General features: G+C 39.0%; 1 protein-coding gene across 2 annotated transcripts in view; it reads right to left on the bottom strand.

Moving 5' to 3' along the window:
- Positions 1 to 20,628, bottom strand: part of DGKH (diacylglycerol kinase eta) — a 169,066-nt gene that overhangs the window by 97,451 nt on the left and 50,987 nt on the right. For both annotated transcript variants that reach the window (XM_007468614.1, XM_007468613.1), the window contains exon 2: positions 5,365 to 5,475. In XM_007468614.1, coding sequence (XP_007468676.1) covers positions 5,365 to 5,475 — 111 coding nt within the window. The remainder of the gene's footprint in view (positions 1 to 5,364; positions 5,476 to 20,628) is intronic.

Raw genomic sequence — 20,628 nt, 5'->3', positions numbered from 1 at the left:
TGCATGTGCTCTGCAAATATAAGATGACATTTCTTTTATACTCTTAAAAGAAGTTTTATTTATTTATTTTGCTGGCTCCAACATTTATTTTCTTTTTTATGCTTAAAAGTGATTTTAATCAAAAAAGTTTCAGTGTTAAAAACTCCACAGAAATAAAATCTTTAAAATGGACAATTGAGAAATTAGGAAATTCTAGTAAATAAATGTATCCTTCCCACTTTGAGTCAGCTGGTCCTTGTTCGCAGTCATTCGATGTTCTTCCAGTGAGGCAGGTATAACACCACTCCTCTAGGACTGCTAGAAAAAGAGGCTCCCTTATCTAATAACTTTTACCACCCCCCAAGATCTCCAGGGGGTTATGCAACTCTACTCCAACCCAACCAATCTGACCGTAAGACTTGTTCCCTGACTACAAGGAATTTATAATCTAGCATGGGAGCTGAAATAGACACAACTAGTTTTAAGTAAGGGAGACTATTAAAAGTGGAAGAGCAGACACTACAAAATGCTATGGAAGGTCACAGCAGAAAACAAATGCTTTCTCTTGTGAATAATGGAATGAAGACAATTTTAGGGGGACCTTAAAGAAAATAGGGAATTTCTTTAAGTAGAGATAGAGGAAAAATCATCCTGGGGATGGAAAACATGGGGCGAGGCGGGAGACTATCGAGTGGTCAGTGCTGTCTGGAGATAAATGTGAGAGGTCAGAATGGAGCCAGATCAGGGATAACCATGAACATAATGACTTTTAAAATAAGATTATTCTATTTTGTTATTACCTCCACAGCTGCATAAACTAAGAATTATGTTTGTTTGTTTATTTATTTATTTTTTACCTCCTGGTGTATTACTCTACTAAGTATATCACAAACACGTGTTTTTTAATATAGAAATGATCGATTATCCTACTGCCACAGTAACAATAAATCTTAATATTTTTAAACTGAAGTATAGTTGACGTACAATATTATGTTAGTTTCAAGCGTACAACATAGTAATTTGACAATCAAATACACCATCAAATGCTCACCATGATAAGTCTAGTAACCATTTGTCATCATACAAAATTATTACAATATTATTAATTATATTCCATATACTATATATTAAATCCCCAGGACATTTAACCCTCCCCTCTGGCAACCACCCATTTGTTCTCTGTATCTGTAAGTCTCTTTCTGTTTTGGTTTGTTTGTTCATTTGTTTTGTTTTCTAGATTCCACATGTAAGTGAGATTGTATGGTATTTGTCTTTCTCTGTCTGACTTATTTCACTCAGCATAATACCTTCTCTGTTCATCCATGTTGTTGCAAATGGCAAGATTTCATTCTTTATGGCTAATATTTCATTATATTCATTACTACTAATTAGTCTGTTCAGATTTTCTGTTTCCTCCTGATTCAGTTCTGGAAGATTGTATGTTTTGAGAAATTTATCCAGTTCTCCCAGGTTGTCCAATTTGTTGGTATATAGTTTTCATAGTAACCTCTTGTGATCCTTTGTATTTCTGTGATGTCAGTTGTAACTTCTCTTTCATTTCCGATTTTATTTATTTGGCTCTCTCTCTTTTTTTCTTGATGACTTTGGATAAAGGTTTATCAATTTCATTTATCTTTCCAAAGAACCTGCTTTTAGGTTTTTGTGGGGTTTTTTAGTCTCTATTTCATTTAATTTCGCTCGTAACTTTACTATTTCCTTCCTTCTACTAACTCTGGACTTGTTTATTCTTCTTTTTCTCGTCCCTCTAGGTGTAAGGTTAGATTGTTTATTTGAGATTTTTCTTGTTTCCTGAGGTAGGCCTGTATTACTATCAAATTCCCCCTTAGAACTGCCTTTGCTGAGTCCCAAAGATTTTGGAACACTGTGTTTCCATTTTAATTTGTTTGAAGGTATTTCTTGATATCCTCTTTGATTTCTTCAGTGACCCATTGGTTGTTACTGAGTTTGTTGCTCAGACTCCATGTGTTTGAGTTTTATTCCAGTTTTTCTTGCGGTTGATTTCTAGTCTCATACTGTTGTGGTCAGAAAAGATGCTTGATGTGATTTCAGTATTTTAAAATTTATTGAGATCTGTAGCCTAATATAAGATCTGTCCTGGAGTGTTCCATGTGCACTTGAAAAGAATGTATATTCTGCTGTTATGGGGTGGAATGTCCTGTATATATTATTAAGTCCCATCGAGTCTAATGTGTCATTTAAGGCCAGTGTTTCCTTATTGATTTTCTGTCTGAATCATCTAATGATTACATTACATTAATGTAATGGGGTGTTAAAGTCCCCTACTATTATTGTATTACTGTCAGTTTCTCCTTTATGTCTGTTAATATTTGGTTTACATATTCAGGTGCTCCTCTGCTGGGCATATGTATATTTAGTAGTGTTATATCTTCTTATTGGATTGATCCCTTTATCATTAGGTAATGTTCTTCTTTGTCTCTTGTTACAGTCTTTGTTTTAACGTCTATTGTTTTAACATCTATATTGTCTGATATAAGTATTGCTATCCCATATTTCTTTTCATTTCTATTTGCATGGAATATCTTTTTCATCTCTTCACTTTCAGTCTGTGTGTGTCTTTAGATCTGAAGTGAGTCTCTTGTAGGCACCATATATATGGGTCTTGTTTTTTGTATCTATTCAGTCACACTGTGTCTTTTGATTGGTGCATTTAGTCCATTTAGATTTAAAGTAATTCTTGATAAGTATGTACTTACTGCCATTTTTGTGAATTGTTTTCTGGTTATATCTTTGTTGTTCTTCTCTGTTCCCTTCTTCTTCTCTTGCTCTCTCCCCTTGATTTAAAGTTTTTTTTTTTTTTTTTTTTTTTTTTTTTTTTTTTTTGCGGTACGCGGGCCTCTCACTGCTGGTGGCCTCTCCCGCTGCGGAGCACAGGCTCAACAGCCATGGCTCACGGGCCCAGCCGCTCTGTGGCGTGTGGGATCTTCCCGGACTGGGGCACGAACCCGTGTCCCCTGCATCGGCAGGTGGACTCTCAACCACTGCGCCACCAGGGAAGCCCTCCCCTTGTGATTTGATGATTTTCTTTAGTATTATGTTTATATTCCTTTCTCTTTATTGTTTGTATACCTGTTATCAGTTTTTGGTTTGTGGTTACCATGAGGTCCTTATACAACAACCTCTGTATATAGCAGTCTATTTTATGTTGACAGTTGCTTAAGTTTGAGCATGTTCTAAAAGCACTACATTTTTACTACATCCACCATTTTATGTTTTTGATGTTATCTTACTCTGTGTATTCCTTAACTAATTATTGTAGATATATATGGTTTTACCAGTTTTGTTTTTTAACCTTCTTACTAGCTATATAGGTGGTTGATCCACTACCTTTACTATATTTTTGCCTTTACTGATGAGATATTGTCTTTCATAATTTTCATATTTCTAGTTATAATTTTTTCTTTTCTGTTTAAATTTCTTTAACATTTCTTGTAAGACTGGTTTAGTGGTGATGAACTATAAAGTAGACAAGCTATTGCTTGTCTGGGAAACTCTATCTCTCTCTCAATTCTGAATGATGGCCTTGCTGGATAGAATATTCTTGGTTATAAGTTTTCTCCTTTCAGTACTTTGAATATATTGTGCCACTCCCTTCTGTAAAGTTTTTGCTGAAAAGTCAGCTGACAGTCTTATGGGGACTCCCATGTATGTAACTAGTTGTTTTTCTCTTGTTGCTTTTAAGATTTTCTCTTTAGCTTAACATTTTGGCATTTTAATTATAATGTGTCTTGGTGTGGGTCCCTTTGGATTCACTTTGTTTGGGTCTCTCTGTACTTCCTGGGTCTGGATGTCTGTATCCTTCACCAAGTTAGGAAAGTTTTCAGCCATATTTCTTCAAATAGGTTTTCTGTCCTTTTCATTCTCTCTTCCCCTTCTGGGACCCTTATAATGTGAATGTTGGTATACTTGATGTTGCCCAAGATGTCCCTTAAACTATCCAATTTTTGGTTTCTTTTTCTTTTTACTGCTCTGATTGGGTGATTTCCACTACCTTATCTTCTAGACCACTGGTCCTCTCTTCTGCGTCATCTAATCTGCTGTTGGTTTCCTCTGGTGTATTTTTTATTTCCATTATTATTTTCTATCTCTTTGCTGAAATTCTCACTCTTCTATTCTTCTACTGAGTTCAGTGAGTATCTTTATGACCATTACTTTGAACACCTTATCTGGAAGTTTGCTTATCTCCATTTCATTCAATCTGTTTCTGAGGGTTTGTCTAGTTCTTTCATTTGGAACATATTCCTTTGTTTCTTCATTTTGCCTAACTTTCTGTGTTTGTTTCTACATATTGCGTAGATCAGCTACGTCCCCCGGTCTTGAGAGAGTGGCTTTGTGTAGAAGGTATCCTGTGGGGCCCAGGAGCATGGTCTCCCTTGGTTACCAGGGCCAGATGCTCCAGGAGTGTCCCCTTTGTGGCTTGGCTGCACTTGCTGAGGGGGTGCTTGTACGCAAGGCTGGACCCCAGTGTGGCTGGCTGCAAGGCCCAGTTGCAACTGTTGTGGGTGCTCTGGTGTGTGGGGCTGACCCCTGGGGCAGGAGCCACTTTAGTGGGACACTAGTGTTGGCCAAAGGTGTCCACCAGGTCTAACAGGGCAGGGGGCTGTTTTGGTGGGGCTCCAGTGCCAGCTGAGGGTACCCACCTTAAAGTTTATTTTTGAAGGAACAGCAAAATATCCGTTTTAAATGGAAGCTCATCATTACAACTTTTTTCTTCCAAAGCTACATCATTCTTATTTCATTCAATTAGTATATAAAAATTATTTAAGCCTTGATTCTGTTTCACTGTGATTTTTATTTCTAGATGCTAGAATAATTGAGTGATTGTTTTGTGCCAGGTATTATGTAAGCACTTCATGTATGTAATTTCATTTAAGCCTCCTCTCAACAACATGCTGTCCACAGCCACTCCACTGGAATGTGCTAGAATTGGGATACAAACTCTTGTCTGAAACCAGAGTATGAACTCTTAGCAACTACAGCAATTCTCTCTCTTATTTTCAGGAAAAGATTTATGGGGTAAAAAGTAGCAAGAAAGGGGGGAATCCAAATTTAGAGTTTATTATATATAATAAGGTTACACTTAACTGTTCATTTTACTTGGAAGGAAAAAAGAAAGAAAGAAAACTGCACTAGGACTGTCCTATAAGATTGTCCTTAGGGGACATGGCATGAAACTGACTCAAACAGAGCCCCTTGGGATTTGGTCCAAGATGAATCACATTCATATGGAATTTATATCAGAGCAGTAATGACAGTGAGCCCCAAGACAAAAACAGTTTATAGAACCAAAATTTCAATTCCATCTACAGCCTTCGAGGGCTTGCAACTAGTATTCTCTCGAATTACCTTTGAGTCCTTTGCATAATAAAGTGTACGACCTCGAAGTTTGAAATACCGCTTTTTCCATCTTTGGAAAGAACTGGTTTGCTTCAACAGCTGTCCCTCTTTAATACTGGTCTAGGGAGAAGCAGAAACACAACAACATGATTAAAATGAAACTCAAAACCAAATAAATTTCAAAATTAATGACACACTATCATTAACATTTTGAATATTATTTCTCATGCTTTGCAAATTACATGAGAGAATATTTTATTCTCCCCATTCAACAAGCGAACACATGTGCAAAGTCCCAAAGAGCAAAGGTGAATTCAACATGGTGACTCAAAGCAGTCATAAACACTATGGAAGACACATGCACAAAACTAATACTTTTCAATACAGTGTGATGAGTACATGTACATATATAAGTACATATATACTTGTATATAGTAAAATGGTGGAAGGGTGGAGGTGCAGTATAATGTAATGGTTAAGAAGGCATGGGCTCTGAAGCCAGAAACCTGTGATCAACTCCTGGTGCCACCACTTAGTAGCTGGATGATCTTAGGCAAGTCAATAAACTTCATGGCTTTATTTATTCATCTATAAAATGGAGATGACAACAGGGCATACCTTATAGGGTTGTTGTTGTGAGAAATTAATTTTAAAAACACGTAAAGGTATTTACTGCATGGCACATAGTAAGTGCTCATTAAATGTCAGTTACCATCAGCTATGTGTTACTGTAACAAACACATACTCAAAGCCTGGTGCATGGCAACCCAAAGAAGGAAGCTCTGCCTCAGAGGGAGTCAGTGATGTTGTCCTCCCAGAGGAAAGCCTTAAGTGGGTCTTGAAGGAGTCTGTCAGAATGATAAGGAGTGGGAGAAGGGTATTTTACGTATGTGAAGAAGCAGAAAGGTATAAAACAGCACAGATATCTGGGGAATCTTCACAGAGTTTCTGGTTATAAACACAGGGTAGAGCTTGCAATGGGGAGCAGCAAGAGCTGTGGCTGGAAGAGGTGGGCAGGGGCTCTGGGAATCTGGGCTAGACCCTGTGCTAAGTGCTTTATGTATACAAGTTCATTTTATTGCCACCAACAACATCCTTGGAACCCCTCTGACTTCATCTAGTATCTCTCCTTCACCTGGTCACCTCCATTCACAATGATGCTTCTCTTTTAAGTGGTCGTGCGTGCACGTCCCTTAGGACTGGACACTACCTATTCTCTCCTCCTGGACTGCTCTTCCCTCAAATATCCATCTGATCAACTCCTTCACCTCCTTCAAGTCTCTCACCTTCTGGATGAGACCCACCTCACTGACCTCCTATTACACATGCTCTCCATATTTTCCCCCATCCAGATCTTATTTACTTCCCCACACAAAGTACTTTCCATCTTCTCATGTATAATGTAATTTACATTTTACTAAATTTATTGTGCTACCCCTATTAGAATATAAGTTCCCTGAGTTTATTATATCTAATAAAGTTAAATTTAATGTTTCATTTCAACTGGAAGGAAAAAAAAAGGAAGAAGGAAGGACACTTTATTTATAGCAAACTAAACTTACAGCCTTCCTATGAGACTGTCCTTAGGAAATATGTCATGGGATTGACTCAGATAGATCCCCTTGGGATGGGGGTCCAAGATGGATCACATCTATCCTGAATTCACAGAAGATCAGTAATGCTACAGTGAATCTCCAGGGCAAAAACAGCTTACAGAACCAACATTTTATATCCATCCCGCTGGACTGCACACTGATGTGTCTCAAATACCTAGAACATTACCTGGCACATATGATATGGAGATCCATATGAATGAAAAGAAGATGCTGAGATTAAACCCATTTTTGCTTGAACTCCAGAGTTTACTTCCAGACTTTTACACTACACTGTCTTTTATTATCAACAAGACATAAAATATTGAGAAAAGTTTGTTGTCTCTAATATGGTAGTTAGGTCACACTAATGTTTACTTTCAGTTTCATTAAAAGATTCCCTCTAGAGCCTGCTCTCAGATGGTCCTCCAGGAATTGTGAGAGCATTAAAATTTAATGATAACAAAACACTTTTGAAACTTCAGTACCATAAAGCCCGACTTAGAATCCGACAGACAGACTTCAAGGCAGGCTCCGCTACACACTAGCAGTATAAATCTGAGTAAGTTACTTCAGCTCTCTGTGCCCAGTTTCCTCCCCTAAAATATGGAAATAATAATGCCAACTTCACAAGCTTGTTGCATCTAGTTTAATTATAAGATAATGCCTGGAGAGCACTTAGCACACTATCTGGATTACAGAAGATATTTAATAAATGGCAGAAAGTGTTATTATGATATCGTTACGCTATTAAGTTCACGGAGTATTTGTCAGGCACCAAATTATAAGAGCTTCTTGGAAGAAGTGAATAAGTGTTTGCAGGCCTCTGTGAGAGCAAATAACAGCTGCAGCAGAAGGAGAGTGTCAAGAGATGAGGTGAAGGGAGACAACAGCCAGGCGATGCTGGCCACAAAGGGGAGCTCGCTTTTTATTCTAAGTGCAAAAAGCTAGTGAACTGTCTGAAGTGGGACAGTGAGAATGGGGAAATGGGTGAGATAGAGTGGAGGACCAATTAGGAGGCTGCTGCAGGAGTCCCAGGGAGAGACCAGGGAGGATAGAACTAAGGTTGTAGCATCACTGAGACCGACAGAAGTAGAGGAATTTGAGACGTTATTTTGGAGGCAGAATCTACCGGCCTCGCTGATAGACGTGAAGGGCAAGAGAGAGAAAAGAACCAAGGGAAAGTGTAAGCATTTGCCTTGGGCAACTAGATGCAAAAGACTGCGAAAGAAAAGGGTATTAATAAGGAAGAGTTAAGTGGTGAGCTGCCCTGCTGCAGCATCCAAAGTTACCCAAGGTAGAAAGTCTGTATTCTTAAACTTGATCACAAAGTCTTGAAATGCTATAAAAATATAACTCACCCAGAGAACACATCTTTTGGCAATTCAAATTATAAAAGTGGGTGTTTTAAGATTTTTGTAAAGTTCTGTTGAAGGCAATGAGGAAGAAAAGTTAATGTTTAGTCTACTTATGTTCTATCAGGCTGTTTCTAAAAAGCATAAATAATCTAATATTCCTTCACATGGTTACTAGAGTAATTTTCTAAAATGAAAACCTGATTACATTATGCCACTGCTTAAATCCTTCCTTAGTTCTCTCTTTTTTTTTTAATCGATGTATAGCTGATTTACAATGCTGTGTTAGTTTCAGGTATACAGCAAAGTGATTCACTTATACACACACACACACACACACACACACACACACACACACACACACACACATATTCTTTTTCAGGTTCCTTTCCCTTAAAGGTTATTACAAAATATTGAGTATACTTTCCTGTGCTTGGCTGTTTTGTACATAGAAGTATGTATATTTTAATTCCACACTCCTAATGTATCCTATTCCCCTCTTTCCCCTTTGGTAACATAAGTTTGTTTTCTAGGTCTGTGGTTCCTTTTCAGTCTTGTAAATGAATTCATTTGTATCTTTTTTTTTTTTTCTGCCTGCAGCGTAAAGTCCAAACTTCTATATGTATCAGAGAAGACCCCTGCATGATGCTGTCCAACCTTCTCGCTTGCCCCTCCTGCCAGAGGCTCCTCCCTCTGCCCTAAATGCCCCCTCCTCAATCGCCTGTCTTGAATGCGCCCAATCATTTCAATTCTGATCTAGCGCCACCACCTCTGGAAGACTTCCCCACCCCCTAGGAGGAAGTGAACACTCCCACTTTTGTCCCTCGAATGTGTCCTCCTACCTGTATAACAGCACCTATGACAACTGAATGGCATGTTCGTGTTCCCACCAGGCTGTGACCTTCAATGGAGCGAAGACCATGTCCTACGTATTTTAATAACATCACCAATTAACACGTTAGCTGACATTTTAAGGCCTCCATAAATGTTAAACCAAACAACTTTTAAAGTGTAAAATGGTATATAACTTTGTCTTTTAAAACGAGGATAGAATTAGGAAAGAAAACAGGAAAGAATGGCTATAAATGATTTTATGGTTTCCAGCATGCAGCAGGTCTGCTTCTTTTCACTGCATACAAAAAACAGCAAATACAATGCAAAAAAGTAAATATGGGCCCCGAGGTGCACTCCCTGTGGGAGGGTTTGGGGAGAGATAGTCAGAGGAACAGGAAAATGTCTATCTATCCTGATGCTATGGCTATTGATAATTTAAAGATGCTCCTTACATAGTCACTTTCAAGGCAAATAATTTATCTGTGTTTTACTGTATAACTTTATGTCCTTTAAATCTTGCACAAGCATGGATTTATTTGCAGTGTGTGAGGCTGAGGAGAATGCATGCATTTACAAACTTCTCTATGTTATAATATACAAACAGTCAATTTTAAATTCTTGAAGAAAGAAAAGAAAGAAAAAAACATCTGAAGCTAGCTTGCTTTCCTCTAGAGATGTGATTAAAAAGACTTAACTAGGAGGCAGTTTTTCACATGAAAGTTAATCCTTAAACGTCTGTTTATATATGGCAAGTTAAACAAACACTTCTCATAAAAGAAGGAGCATAGCAAAAATGATTAATTTGTAACAGCTCCTGGAAATATAATCATATAGGCAAAGCATGGTTCAGAGAAAAATGCTGTGGTTTGAAAAATCTCAAAATAATGAGTAAACTAAAGGAAGAAACAAGGAATCTTTCTTGAAAATCGAAATATTTATTATATTCACTATTAATGTTCAACTAGAATAACAAATTGAATTTAGTAACAGACATAAGAATTAGCTATGATCAGTTATTATTAACAATCTATGAAAAATAAGCATTAGATTTTAATTTTATTTTGTTCACAATTTCTAGGATAAAGGGATAAGCTCTCCCCTCCCTCAAAATAAGGCTTAGAAACATTTGCATTTAACGGCCATTTCATCATATAATCTGGCAGAGATTAGTTTAGTACAATCAGACCTTCATGAAAAATCAGTGCAGTTGTATAGCCCCTAACCGTAATCCAATAACCCCGTTTCCAAATATTAAACACAAAAAGTTAAATGAATTTGGCTTTGAAAAAAAAAAATTGTTTCAATAAAATAAGCTTTAAAAGTTTGAAGATCTCTTTTCTATCTGGCTTTCTGAGACTGTTTGCAGTCCAATGTCTTAAAGCTGTGCAATTGCTCATTTCAGTGCCCCTTGCTAAAAGCAAACAAAATTTCTCTTTTAAATTATACACACATGAGTGCTCTAGGATTTCACCTAACATTTCAGAAACACCTCTGTGTCACAAGTTGAAGCTGTTTTGATGGGATACTATCTCAGTGCCTTAGAAGAGTGCAACTTTACAAACAGCCCCTCAATGAGCCTTTTTGTAAAGCTAAGAATCTTTGAAAACATCAGTTACCACCTGATTTATCTGATAAACATACAGTTTCATATGTTGGCTTTTCGGGGGACATCAAATAGGTGTGGTGAAGAGCCTGATGTGGAGAACTGGAAATGTCAGTGATGACTCATCTTTTACAGATGCCTTCAAAAATTCCAGAAGAATCTCGAGCTTCTAGTCTTGCCCCGACGCGACCCCTTAATTTCTCTTCTAGGGAATGGGAATGGAATTTGTTGTGATGGCAGATGCGGGTTGTTATGGACTAAATGTTTGGGGGCAATCCTAACCCCCAATTTGATGGTACTAGGCGGTAGGGCCTTTGGGAGGAGACTGTGTCAGAAGGGTGGAGCCCACGTGAATGGAATTAATGCCCTTATAAGTGAGACCCCAGAGCACTCTCCTGCCCCTTCCACCATGTGAGAACACAGCTAGAAGATGGCTATCTCTACCAGTACATTGATCTTAGATTTCCCAGACTCCAGAACTGTGAGAAAGAAATATCTATTGTTTAAGCCACCCAGTCTTTGGCATTTTTGTTACAGCGGCCTGAACAGACTAGGACATGGGTCAAGAGAATTTTCACCACTCTATACTTTGTGTGTAATCACTTCTTTCCTATCTCTTTTAACTCTCTATCTACTCCACCCTCCCAAACAGAGAATTAGTCTTTGTCTTATACCTTTCTTTGCCGTATCCATTTTGTTATGTAAGGTCCAGGAAAGCTGTCTATGTACAGGGTACCTGTACAGAACCTATAACATCATGAGTCTAGACTTCCTTGAATGGTATGCAACTTCAGTTTTACAGACTTTAATTTCTAAAGTGGAAATATCCTTATATGCTATATATCTTTATGTGCTGTTGTGACATGTGAAACAATGGATTTGAAAGGATACATAATTTTTTAAAAGGCTGGTATGACAAGATACCATCATCATTAACATTCGACCCCGTGCTAAGCATTATTTATTACAGAACAGATCTTATCTTTCAATCCATCCCTTTCCACTCCTCCTGCCTTTGCCTTAGTTCAAGCTCCTCTCACTTCCTTGAACTCAGCAGTACCCTACATGTCCTCCAGGCGCTCAGTTTTTCCCACCACCAGTCCATTGCTCCCACCATGGACAGAATTATCCATAAGAAATATTTTTGATCCCGCCAAACTCTGGTTTAATATGTTCAGTGATTTCCTATCACCCACAGTGTAATCTCAGACTTGTGAGCTGGGCACACACTCTTCCTTCCATAAATGACCCACTTTCTGTAACAGCTTCATCTTCAGCATTCCTCCTAAATTCCTCCAACAGGAGAGGAAAAGAGAAGCACCTGAGAATCCCCAAATCCTCCATGCTTCCCTATGTCCAAGCTTTTACACGAGCTCTTCCTTCTACTCATAATAGTTTCCTCTGCTTCTTCTTAGAAAACTCCTACCCCATCCTATCATCCTCCAAGGCTCAGGTGGCCTGGGTGCATCCACAGCACTATGCCCACATATAACTTATAGCATTAATCATGTAGAATAGGAATTTTTAAAAATTCATGTCTCTCTCTCTCCTGTATCTTATTGATTTTCCCATCCTACACATATAACCATGGACTTGATACTAAGAAAATAATGACTATATGTTAATAAATTTATTCAATAATTAGGAAACAAAAGTAAGAAATTAAGAGGATTAAAACATTTTTTTTTTCTGATGAGAACTTGAGGAATTAAGTGGAGAAAAATATTTCAATTTTTCTCTCTCCAGCAAGTCAATATACTGTCAGAAAGCACAAAGGAAATAGAGCTGACTCCCCAAAAAAGCCCTAGATTGAGTTCCATTTCTGGCTCCATTTACTAGATTTGTGGCTGCAAATGAGCAATAACATTTATGAGCCTAAGTTTCCCTACCTGTAAGGTGAAGATAACTGTCACCTGCCTTGTATTCTTCAGAGTTGTTAGGACAAAACAAAACGAAATGTAAATATCTTTCATAAACTCCCAAATGCTGTATAAAGTGTCATTAATAAGCAAGGTACTATTTTAACAGGTCATACTTTTGGGAAAAGGTGTTTTTAGTGGGACTGACACAGTTCAATAAAGACATACCATTTCTGAACAAGAGCCCAATGCTTATATTTAGAGAAATTATCCCACAAAGATCAGCTTTAATTACATAAAGTATACAGTTCCAAAATGTATAGTTTTCTGAACATTTACATAAGAGAAATCAATCATGAAATTGTATTTAATAATGGAGCAGAGTTTAAAACTGCTATATAGTGTTAGTATTTTACTTTTTTAGAACATCAGTCTTATTTACCAGTAAGAATTAGAAAATGATGACAATTGCTGCCGGATAACTCCACTTGGATGCCACTGGCTCTTCAAAATTCAATTAGGCTCAAACTGATCTCCCTATTAGATTAGAGTAGGGCCAGGCCCACCTTATTCACCACTGTAGCCCCAGCACTTACCATAGTTCCTAGCACAGACAATAGCTCTTAATTGCACAAAAGAATAAATGAAGTGAAGACTGATATTCAAATAAAGCAGCCGAATGTCTTTTAGAGGAAACTTGAACTGTACACTATCTTAAGAGCTTTTAAAGGAGAGCCTGGGCAGGAAATTGACAGCATTCTGAGAACTGCACCCAGAGGTGCTTATTTTGTGGCCATCTCTTTCTCATTTGAAAATGTCCCTGCAGCAAATTTAAGCAATTAGTTGTTGACTATTCTCTTGGGTTTTTCTTTTTTTCCCAAATTGAAAGCCATTCTGCTTTTATTCACTACCATTCCATCATTGCTAAGGAAGGCCATCTATTGCATCAGCATTAATATTGTATTTGGGTGGTATCCAGACTTACATCTATAAAATGTGTAAATCAATGATTATTTGTAATAAACTTTCTATCCTTCCCTATTCTATCCAACAGCTAAACTTACATTTGCTTGAAAGGTCAAATGCAAACCACACAGATCTGAATTCTACTCTACATCTCTAAACTAAAAGTCTCTCTTCATCACCAGATTGCACTTTAACGTATGCATCTTCTATGACAATATCACTTTTTTCTTTTATTAGCTCCTCTATTTTTTGCCTGATTATAAAACAAGAACTATTTTTCTCCACACATATGCCAGAACTTATATCGGATGACTACTGCCCATCACCTTTTTTTAAAATTAATTTATTTTATTTTATTTATTTTTGGCTGCGTTGGGTCTTCATTGCTGCGCGTGGGCTTTCTCTAGCTGCAGCGAGTGGGAGCTACTCTTCGTTGATGTGCGTGGGCTTATCACTGCGGTGGCTTCTCTTGTTGCAGAGCACAGGCTCTAGGTGCGCGGGCTTCAGTAGTTGTGGCTCGCGGGCTCTAGAGCACAAGCTCAGTAGTTGTGGCTCGCGGACTTAGTTGTTCAGCAGCATGTGGGATCTTCCCGGACCAGGGTTCGAATCCGTGTCCCCTGCATTGGCAGACAGATTCTTAACCACTGTGCCACCAGGGAAGTCCTGCCCATCATCTTAAGACTTTGGAACGTAAACCATTTGGTGTCATTCTGATCCAGTCTGTCAATCTCTTTTACCATCCAAGTATTAAATTGCTTAAAGCCTGGTTTTTCTATCAGCCTCCAAATTTCCCTCAGTTCCTCTCGATTCCAGACCCTTTGGCTTTGTGCCTTGTATTCTTCTTTCCCCTTCTGAATTTTGTCCCACCATGAATTTCCTACTGTCTTAAAAACAAATTTAAGCCTCTTTGTTAAAATAAGTATACATACATTACATTAAGCTCCATCAAATACACCAGTTATTCTAAAGTTTGGCTGATCATCTGAATCACGTGGAGAACTTTATAAACATGAACAGCCTCAGTTCATCTGGGACTTTTTAAAATTGAAGTATAGTTGATCTACATTAATGTGTTAGTTTCAGGTGTACAGTAAAGTGATTCAGTTATTTTTTTTCAGATTATTCTCCATTACAGGTTATTACAAGATACTGAAATAGCTCCCTGTGCTATACCGTAAATCCTCGTTGCTTATCTATTTTATGTTTAGTAGTTTGTACCTGTTAATCCCATACTCCTAATTTGTCCCCCCGCCTTTCCCCTTTGGTAACCATAAGTTTGTTTCTTATGTCTGTGAGTCCGCTTCTGTTTTGTATACAGATTCATTTGTATTATGTTTTAGATTCCACATATAAATGATATTATACTGTATTTGTCTTTCTCTGTCTTTCTTATTTCACTTAACATAATGTGCTCTGAGTACATCCATGTTGTTGCAACTGGCAACATTTCGTTCCTTTTTGTGGCTGAGTAATATTCCACTGTATATATATATACCTCATCTTCTTAAGCCAATCATCTGTTCATGGACGTTTAGGTTGCTTCCATGTCTTGGCTATTGTAAATAGTGCTGCTGTGAACACTGGGGTGCTTGAATCTTTCCAAATTAGAGTTTTCGTCTTTTGCAGATATATACCCAGGAGTGGGATTGCTGGATCGTATGGTAGTTCTATTTTTAGTTTTTTAAGGAAGCTCCGTACTGTTTTCCATAGTGGCTGCACCAATTTACATATCTGGGATGTTTTGATTCAACAGGTCTGGAGTAGGGTATATGAACCTACACATATTAAAATCTCTTTTTGTGGGCTTCCCTGGTGGTGCAGTGGTTAAAAATCCACCTGCCAATGCAGGGGACACGGGTTCGAGCCCTGGTCCGGGAAGATCCCACATGCCGCGGAGCAACTAAGCCCGTGCGCCACAACTACTGAGTCTGCGCTCTAGAGCCTGTGAGCCACAACTACTGAAGCCACGCACCTAGAGCCCGTGCCCCGCAACAAGAGAAGCCAGCGCAGTGAGAAGCCCGTGCACCGCAACGAAGAGTAGCCCCCGCTCGCCACAAATAGAGAAAGCCCGCGCACAGCAACGAAGATCCAATGCAGCCAAAAATAAATAAATTTTTAAAAATCTCTGTTCGTCATTATCAGTCAGTTTTAACAAACTCTCATAAACATATTTAAGTATAATAATTTGAATAAAACCTTGAAAAGATATAATTTAGCACTTTAATTGATATTCAGTCTGATCATTTACTCTTATTTAGCTTTGAACATTTTACAGATTTGGTGTTAGAATCTTTCTAAAACATGGTTTTAGGAAGTACTCTATCTCTATGTTCAAAATGTTTCTTTCCTCTGTATATGGAACCCCATTAGTGTACCACTCCTGCCCTCTTTCCACCCCACTGGCTCTGCTCCAGCCAGTGGGGGGAGCCATTTGGGTTTAATAACTGAGCATGCTCACTCAAGCTCTTCCCTTTAACAGATTTGATTTGCAGAAGGAGGCTAGAATAAGACCTCTGGATGAGGAAACAAGGAGTTGGGATCTGCGCTGGACACGACCATGTGGCGGGAAATGGGGGGTGGAGGCGTGTGGACAGAAAAGAGCAGCCCTAGATGCTTAATCTTCCCCCTTCCTGAATAATGTCTCCAGCCTGCACCACCACCCAAACCCATGCTGGCACCCGCCTGACCTCACTGAGAAAGTGAATACTGGCAGAGGAACTGCAGTGGCAATGATGAGGACATGTTTCAGTCAGGAGCCAGAGGATAATGCAGTGAGCCAGGAAGATCCCAGCTTACAGAAGAATGGAGATAGCATGTGTTTCCAGAACCAGTATTTAAGGATAATGCAGTAAGGTGATGCAGGTGCTTTGTTTACATCACAAAATATTTCCCTTTCTATAAACTGCCACTTGAATCAGTTGTCCTCAAGCAGTTTTGTGTATCAGAATATATGACTGTGCACTTTGTTTTTTTATTTTATTTTTTAAAATTTATTTTATTGGAGTATAGTTGATTTACAATGTTGTGTTAATTTCTGCTGTACAGCAAAGTGACTCAGTTATACATATATATTTTTTTCATATTCTTTTCCATTATGGCTTATCACAGGATTTGAATATAGCTCCCTGTGCTATACAGTAGGACCTTGCTGTTCATCCATTCTATATGTAATAGTTTAGAATGCACTATATTTATAAATAAATGCATTCTAAAGCAAAATAATAGACATTATACCAACATATTCTAATTACCCTCTATGTCAATAGACCATCTAACGATTATGAAAGTAGTTTGTCCCCTACACTGGTTTGTAATTGTCTTGAGAAAAGCTATAGATATAATTATCTTCCTGAGACTGTGGTTATTTTGTGGTTTTATTTGTTCATTCCTAAAATTAAGCTTTCTCTCCATTTTTAATATGTTCCTTCTTTAGGAGTTTCTAAATGTTATTTGTTGGATTAATATTAAAGTGATAAAAATATATGATTTTATAAAGTGCTCTTATACTTTTATTCAAAGGAGAAGGAACAAAATGTCCATCTGTATACACATCAGATGTACTTTTTTTCATGGAACACCCTGAACTACAACACATTACCACAGGGTGGTAGTGGTGTTATGCCCGATGCCCAGCTTTTTCTTTCAGAGCCAGGAACATAGATGGACCTTTTGTAAGAGTTAGACGGATCCTTGCCTAGATCCCATGAGTGGCACATAATAACTCTGCTGTAAAGGGGTAAACAAATCTATCCTTCTAATCCTGAATTCACTTCTTCCTTTATTAAAGGAAGGATTCACTCACTTCCAAGAATAATCCCTGTGCCTACACATGACATTTTGATGTAACTACTTTCCCACTTGGCCACAATGACACAACTATTTTGATGCAGGGGCATTTTGATGTGGCTAAAATAAACCGCCGAACATTACTTTTTTCTTTTTAACTAGTAAGTAACGTGCATAACAAACGACCTCACGCCATGCCCAAGTGTCGCAATATTGCTGCCCTGTGTTCCCAGTTCAGATGGCAGTGCAGCCGAGGGGTCAGTGGTCAAAGGGTCCAGACAGTCAGGGATGGGACGGGAAATGGGGTGATGCTCCATTTCCTCCTAGAGTCCTCTGGTTAGAGGACTCTAACCAGGAGTCCTATCTTTACCACACATATTTATCTCGGAAAGGGCTATTAACCAATCTGTGTAAAATATCTGTTTATTTTCTGGAATTTCAATTGTAATCTTCAATAATCTGCTCTTCAAGTTCACTGGTTCTTCCCCAGAGATTATCTGGGTCCCAACTGCATAAGAAAATCTCAGTTACATTTCTGCCAGTTCTCTGAATTCATTGATAGATGGGTAGGTAAGTAGATGGGTAGGTCAGTAGACAGGTAGGAAGGAAGGAAGGAAGGAAGGGAAAAAGGGAGGGAGGGACAGAGGAAGGAAGAAAGAAAGAAAAAAAGAAAGGAAGGAAGAAAACAAGAAGGAAAGAAAGAGAGAGAGGGAAGGAGTGAGGGAGGCAGGGAGGGATTATTTTTAAAATCACAAACTCCACTCTAATGATGGTTTCAATTGGCAGGACTGATACCCCTAAAAGGATAACTCGGTTCTAGTAGATCTTTTAAGACCATCTTAATTGTTCCCCAAAATGAATAAAATCAAATGTGACTGTCCTCTGTGATCAGAACAGGGCAGAGTAAAGGTGAGAGACGAAGTCTGGGCAAATCACTAAGTAAGACGATAACACACACACGAATACCAACAAGGGTTCCATACTTCGGTCATGACAGTGTGCTCCTTTATCAGGATCCATTTCCTGTCCTCCATTTATTCCTCCTCTGAGATCTTCCCTGCCTTACTCTATCCCCTACCAGAAAAACTTAACTCCTCCCTTCTTTGTGCTACTTTTGTGCATTGTTCTTACTTCTCTTTGCCTTGTAGTGTATTCATCTGTTTGGCGTGATGCACAGGGGTGCAGAGCTGTACAGTCTGGGTGCAAATCTCAGCTCCACAGCTGACCAGTTGATAAAGACCTGGAGCAAATTACTTAACCTTTCTGTGCCTGAGTTTCTTGTCCTTTGAGTTGTGGATAATAACAACGATAACTAACTTGTAGGGGTGTGGTAAGGACTAAATGAGCCAATGTATTCATGTAAAGTATTTACAACACTTCCTGGCACATAGGGCTCAGCAGATATCAGTTATTCTTATGTTATTCCCGCTCCTGTCCCTTGTGAGGCAGTAACTCCCCAAAGGCAGGACAGCGTTTACTCCATCTTGGTATCCCTGGTACCCAGCACCATGCCCATCACCTCAGTGGTACTTATAATTTGCTTGTTAAAGGGAACCGAACTCTTTCCTCTGCCTTCCGTCTCTGATTGTTCCCTCTCCACCCGTTCTTTCCCCCAGCATGTCTGCTCTTAAAGAGTATAAACTTGTTTCACCGCTTGATTATGTCCCAGATTCCAATCTATGCTTGCCTCTCCTTTAAACTTCCTTTAAAGTTCTTTTTTTTTTTCCCAAAAGTAGAGTATTCTTATTGCTTCTTTTACCTTCTTCAGGCTTAATGCCTAGCTTTCACTCCTTCAAGAAAACTGCCCCTTGGCTATTTCCAAATACATCCTACCTGCCAAATCTCTCTGGGTGAACTTATCCTCCCATTATGTCCTCTAAGTAGATACAGATCTCCTAAAACAAATTTCTCCATTTATTCTCAGTTTTTTAACTCCAGCTCCATGGAGATGCTATCACCAGCTGAAACTCAACAAGTATATTTTATTTCATGTAATATATGTTTTTGCGTAATTTAAAAAAACACATTTGTCTCGTCCAGGAAACCTAGATTCTAATTCTGAAACTTCTGGGAAATAACTACACAACACTGGGTAAAAGTCACCCAATCTGGAATTCAAAACGAACTCGGCACCTTCCCACGGCAGCTCTGCTCCTCTTCCTGTGACCCCATCTGTCAGCAGTCGCAGCAGCATTTTCCTAAGCACATAATCCCCAAACTTCTGAACTATCTTTAATTCTCTCTTGCCCCTAAATTCCTTAGTTTGCCATCAAAATGATTTTGAAACTCGGTCTTCCTGTCTGTTCCTGCTGCCCACGCCCCAATTCTGGTAACTCCGTGATTTCTCACCTAGACACCTCCTATGGAGAAATCTCCATAGGAAATTTCTATGGAGAAACTAGATTTCTCCTATGGAGAAATGAAAAACAGCACTGCAGGAAGAATCTCCTGCTGGAGACAGAGCTGGACCAGCAGCCAGCCTGCCACCAGTACTCATCCTTCATTTGGAAGTGATTGCTTCCCCTTAAAGTCTGGCCCAAGTGTGGAAAACAGCTCCACTCTTAATAGCCCATAATAAAATGAGGGCAAGACAGAACACCCAAACAAGTCTTTACCAAAGACTGGCGATAACAAAAGAACAAAACACAGAGAAGACCTCGCCAGACAATATGAACAAAATACCTCTCGTCCTCCAGGCTTGTGAGCCCAAAGAGGGACCCAGGACCTGTGTGTCTTGGCTCTCCCAGCAGGTGCACACCAGATGTTCCCTGACCACCAAGGAGCACAAGCTCAAGGGGCACCACATTCAAGGTCTCCAAACAGAACCCACAATGAGGAACCTTCCTCGCAGTTTTTCTTCACTCACAGGGATGCTGGCTTACTGCAAAGACCTCAACTGAACAGCACAATCCAACAAACGTTCCCTATTGTTCATAAAAGGAAATCTAGTCCCTGCTAATTAATTCTCTAGACTCCTTTCCTCCAGAATTGTTTCCTTAAGATACAGCTCTCATCCCGTCGCTTCCCTGTTCAAAATCGTGGTTGGTTGTTCATAAACCACAGAGTAAAACAAAAACCCTGCGTCTGAGGCCCTTGACTGTCTACATCTTTACTTGGCTTCATAGCCCCCTCTCTACGTGCAGCACCCAGCCTCACTGGTCCTGCAGCTTATGCTCCCGGCTAACTGGTCTACCTGCCATTTGCTGAACAAAACACGGACCCTCCTATCTTGGGATCCACGTCTACATGTCTTTCCAGAGGCCCGGAATGCTTTTCCC

This window comes from Lipotes vexillifer, unplaced genomic scaffold, assembly GCF_000442215.2.
Source record: "Lipotes vexillifer unplaced genomic scaffold, Lipotes_vexillifer_v1.1 scaffold479, whole genome shotgun sequence".
Taxonomy (NCBI): domain Eukaryota; kingdom Metazoa; phylum Chordata; class Mammalia; order Artiodactyla; family Lipotidae; genus Lipotes; species Lipotes vexillifer.
This window is presented reverse-complemented; position numbering and strand designations above follow the sequence as displayed.